The sequence below is a fragment of the Symphalangus syndactylus genome, chromosome 13, assembly GCF_028878055.3.
Source record: "Symphalangus syndactylus isolate Jambi chromosome 13, NHGRI_mSymSyn1-v2.1_pri, whole genome shotgun sequence".
Classification (NCBI taxonomy): Eukaryota; Metazoa; Chordata; class Mammalia; order Primates; family Hylobatidae; genus Symphalangus; species Symphalangus syndactylus.
Window position 1 is genome coordinate 87,439,668 of NC_072435.2, and position 3,939 is coordinate 87,443,606.

At 51.4% G+C, this 3,939-nt stretch overlaps 1 protein-coding gene across 1 annotated transcript; it reads right to left on the reverse strand.

Annotated features, from left to right (window-relative positions):
• Nucleotides 1–260: 260 nt before the first annotated feature.
• BTG1 (BTG anti-proliferation factor 1) lies at nt 261–3,164 on the reverse strand. The gene is made up of 2 exons (XM_055237919.2): nt 2,527–3,164; nt 261–1,590 (listed from the first exon to the last, which is right to left on the reverse strand). The coding sequence occupies exons 1-2, from the start codon at nt 2,672–2,674 to the stop codon at nt 1,223–1,225; spliced, it is 516 nt and encodes a 171-aa protein (XP_055093894.1). The 5' UTR covers nt 2,675–3,164; the 3' UTR covers nt 261–1,222.
• Between the last annotated feature and the right edge of the window lie 775 nt (nt 3,165–3,939).

A 3,939-nucleotide genomic window follows, 5' to 3' on the forward strand; every position in this document is an offset into this window, starting at 1 on the left:
AGATGCTACCGTGGTCTCTTATCCTTATTTCATGAGATCATTAGCCTGTGAATGTGTCCATGTTTTGACTTTAGAAGTTTTTAAAACATGTTACGCCTGTGTTTCCTCTAACACCTAAACATGTATATACAGAGCATCTTCATTCCTCATCAAATGTTTTTTCAGCATGACCAGTGTGCAACAGATATTCAGTTTATAGAACCTGTCTTCTAAGAAAAAATACTTTCAGCTAAACCTCTATAATCATGACAAGAGATTGATTAAAATGCCAAGATAAGAAACAATTTATTATAGAGAGAAGAAAAATTTCTCATCCAAAATATAGAAATCTGTACAACTTTGCCACAATCAATATACATGAACTGTACAAATTTACACCAGTTCATAATTTACCAAATAAAAGATGACTAACAAAGTTCACAAAATAGATGGTGGTTTGTGGAAAAGACTTTTACCCAATTAAGTACAAGGAAAGTTACAAACCAGACCTCCACTTTCTAAAAATAAGAAGTTTACTCAGTCTTAGAAAACTACAAGCTAGCAAATGTACAGAGAGCTGGCTGGTGCTAACACCACAGTTGAGACAGTGTCTTTTTAAGGGTCTTTTTTTTAAAGCCTGTTGCCATAGCAGATTCTGGTCACTTGCTACTTCCAAGGCCAAAAACACAATACAAGGTCTGACCATTTCCCCAGGTCATGCTTACTAGTTTGTCTTTATGTACATTTATACATATTTAAGTGCTAGGTAAAAGTCTTGTCGTAAAATTTCCAGTACTACCATGTTTAAAACAACGTTAGCTTTCCTATGGAGCTGCCGAAAAGGTTAACAATGAACAACTCTCAAGTGTAATAGTGCAAATTCCTCTGCGAGATTTACTGCAGAGAAAGATTCTTTGAAATACAGATTTTCTTTAAAGAGACTGATGTCAAAATTTAGGTGTGTCTGGGAGAAACTGAAACCACCCTAGGACTTCCCTCCCCAGCAAATAAAGTGATCATTCACTTGGACTCACAGGCTATTAAGATTAATTATTGAAAGGTACTGTCCGAACTATGGCACTGTCACTTAAAAATTTTTTTTTTTTTTACCATTCTATCTTGTGCCAGATCTTCACAGCTGTGACATGGTTTAAATTCCATAATCCATCCCCAAGAGGAGCCCACCCAAAGCAAAAATCAAATTTATCCATCATTATAAGATGATCCATCCACAGACTATATCTTAACCTGATACAGTCATCATATTGTAGTTTTTGGAAGGGCTCGTTCTGCCCAAGAGAAGTTCCTCCTTACAGCTGATTCGGCTGTCTACCATTTGCACGTTGGTGCTGTTCTGAGTGCTACCTCCTGCTGGTGAGGCTTCGTACAGCACACAGATGGAGCCATCCTCTCCAATTCTGTAAGACACTTCATAGGGGTCAACCCAGAGTGTGAGTTCACTTGGGAGAAGCCTGAACAGCTCCTGACTGCTCAGTCCAATCCGCTGTGCTGCCTGTCCAATCAGAGGATCCATTTTATGGTTGATGCGAATACAACGGTAACCCGATCCCTTGCATGGCTTTTCTGGGAACCAGTGATGTTTATAATGTTCTATAGAAGAAAAGAACAGAGAAACAACGCTTAGGATCGTTAGCTCCCACTGTGGATTCCTCCTACCCCAGGCTTCTTTGAGGGGCGAAAATGAAAACTATCAACTTTTTTAAATGTCCAGGATTGCATCCGTTGTTGTGCATGTGCGGGGATGGAAGAAAGCGGGCAGGGTTTTAGAAACAACACAGTAGTACGGGACAAAACAATCACCAGGAACCAACCGGCTGAGCCGCCAAAACAGGAATCAGGCGCGCAGCCTTGGCCAGCCGGGAAGCCACTGGCACCTACGGCCAGGCGAGAAACTGTTTACTTTCTCCACCCCACCCCAGATGCACACAATGGAGTTGATGGCTTTGGAGATGAGAAGCGCCACCGGACTGTTAACCCCGAAGGGAAGAAAAACAAGCAACCCTAAACCACGCTCTGGGCAGGGCTGTAATTGTGCCGGTGACAAATCCGATGATTAATGGGCAGGGGCAGGAGGCGCGGGGAAACGGCACGTCCGTTCTGAGCTGGCTCCGGGGCAGCGGCGCAGCTTCCCACCCCGGGGCTGGGCCGCCGACCACGCAACGGTTGGAGGGGGCTGAGGGAAGGGAACGTCGAACCCACCCCAGCCCCACGTCTCCTTTGTCCCCAAATCCGCCGACGGTCCTCGGACCGCAGCTCCCGCCTCGGTGGGCTTAAGTTTCTTTGTTGTGCGTGTTTCTTCTCCTCTCCGTTTTGCCGGCTGGGGGGAAGGGGGCGCCCTCCGTCCAGCCCCCAAAGCTTCGCGGGGAGCCGCTGTTAGCGGCCACCCAGCGCAACCACACCGGTCCCGCGGCGGGGCCCAAGCGCGACCGGCCCCGGGGCGCTGTCGAGGTTCTCGCAGCCCCGACGGCCGGACTCTGACCCAGGGATGTGGGGCCCGCGTCCCTCCGACGCCCTCGCCCTGCTCACCTGCCAGCAGCTCCTGCAGGCTCTGGCTGAAGGTCTGCAGCTGTCGCTCGCTCGTGAGCCCCTTGGTGCGGAGGAACTTGGAGATGAAGGACACGGCAGCGGCGATCTCGCCTATCATGGTGGCGGCCCGGGTGTAGAAGGGATGCATGGGGGCGGCGTGCGGGGGCGGCCCGGGGCGGCCGGGGCTCGGCGGCGCGGCCCCGACGGCAGAGCGGCCACCCCGGGCTTCCTCACCGGGCGGAAGGCTGAGAGGAAGGGAGGGCGTGAGGGGCGGACGGCTACTTTTTTCTTTCTTTCTTTAAACTAAAAAAGTTATTTTCGAGACAGGAGGCGGCAGGAGAGAGGTAGAGACCAGCGATGGCGGCCTGGTCACATCGCTCGGACCGCCCCAGCCGCCTCCGCCTCCAGCTCCGCAGCATCCGAAGATCCCAACAATTGCATTTCCAGCTCCTAGGGGCGAAGAAATGCAGGCGCCGTGCAGCACCCTTTATAGTGCCACGAAAAGGAAGTGGCGTAGCTGGAGCGTGATGGCTGACTCCAGCCAATCCGAATATCGCACCATTGTGACGTAAGCCGGTTCGGAGCTGAAAGGGGCGGGAAAAGAGGCCAGGAGGCGGGTCCAGAGATAGGGAAGAGAGGGAGGAGCTGACGTAATCCGCTTGTAAACAAATAAACCCGGAGTGGCGGCCGGAGATCCAGTTGCTGTGTCGAGGGAGGGAGGGAACCACGGGTGCGCGTGTGAAAGCTCCGCCCCCAGCCCTAGCTCCTCCTTCCCGCTTCAGCAGGTCCAGGCTCTGCGCCAGTGCATCCTCTTTCAAGAGTGCGTTGCCTGGGGCCGCTTTCCCTGGAGTGTAAGTGCTGGGTAAATAAGAACCGCCTGGCGCGGGCTGTGTCTACTCTCGCGCCGCCTTCTCAGTTCGGGCTACATGTCCCCACTTCGTGTTTACATCTCGTTCCCGCTCCGGGTCTCGGTGACGGGCTCCTCAAGCCGGAGGCTCGTGTGGTGTGGCGCGATGCGGGCGCCAGCTCTGTGTGTGCTGGCGGTGCGCTGCCATGAGTGCCAGGGAAAGTGGAGGGAACGGTCCCGCGGGGCGTTCTGTCCAAGAAAAAGGACTGCAACCTCGGGGAGCCAGGGTCCCCTCGCAGATGAGCTGCCAACGCCGCGGAGCCGTTTGTGTTCCACCCTAGGGGAGGAGTAGGGGGATATCTTTGTAAAAGTTTAATTGCAAAATAAGTAGGTTAGTAAGGCCATTTGTGGTTGCTGTTTCAGTAACTTCAGCAGTCAACGGAGAGAAGAGTGGAAACCTTACTGGATGCGGACAGGAGAGCCGGTTACTGAAGGCAAATATAACGCGGATCCTGTAAAGAGTGGTCTGTATCAAAAAAAAAAAAATCTGTACAATGTATTTTAAA

Coding starts and splice junctions, on each gene's coding strand:
- BTG1 (XM_055237919.2), bottom strand. CDS start 2,674: ATGCATCCCTTCTACACCCGGGCCGCCACCATGATAGGCGAGATCGCC. Junction 1,591..2,526: donor CCTGCAGGAGCTGCTGGCAG/GTGAGCAGGGCG, acceptor TTTCTTCTATAG/AACATTATAAACATCACTGG.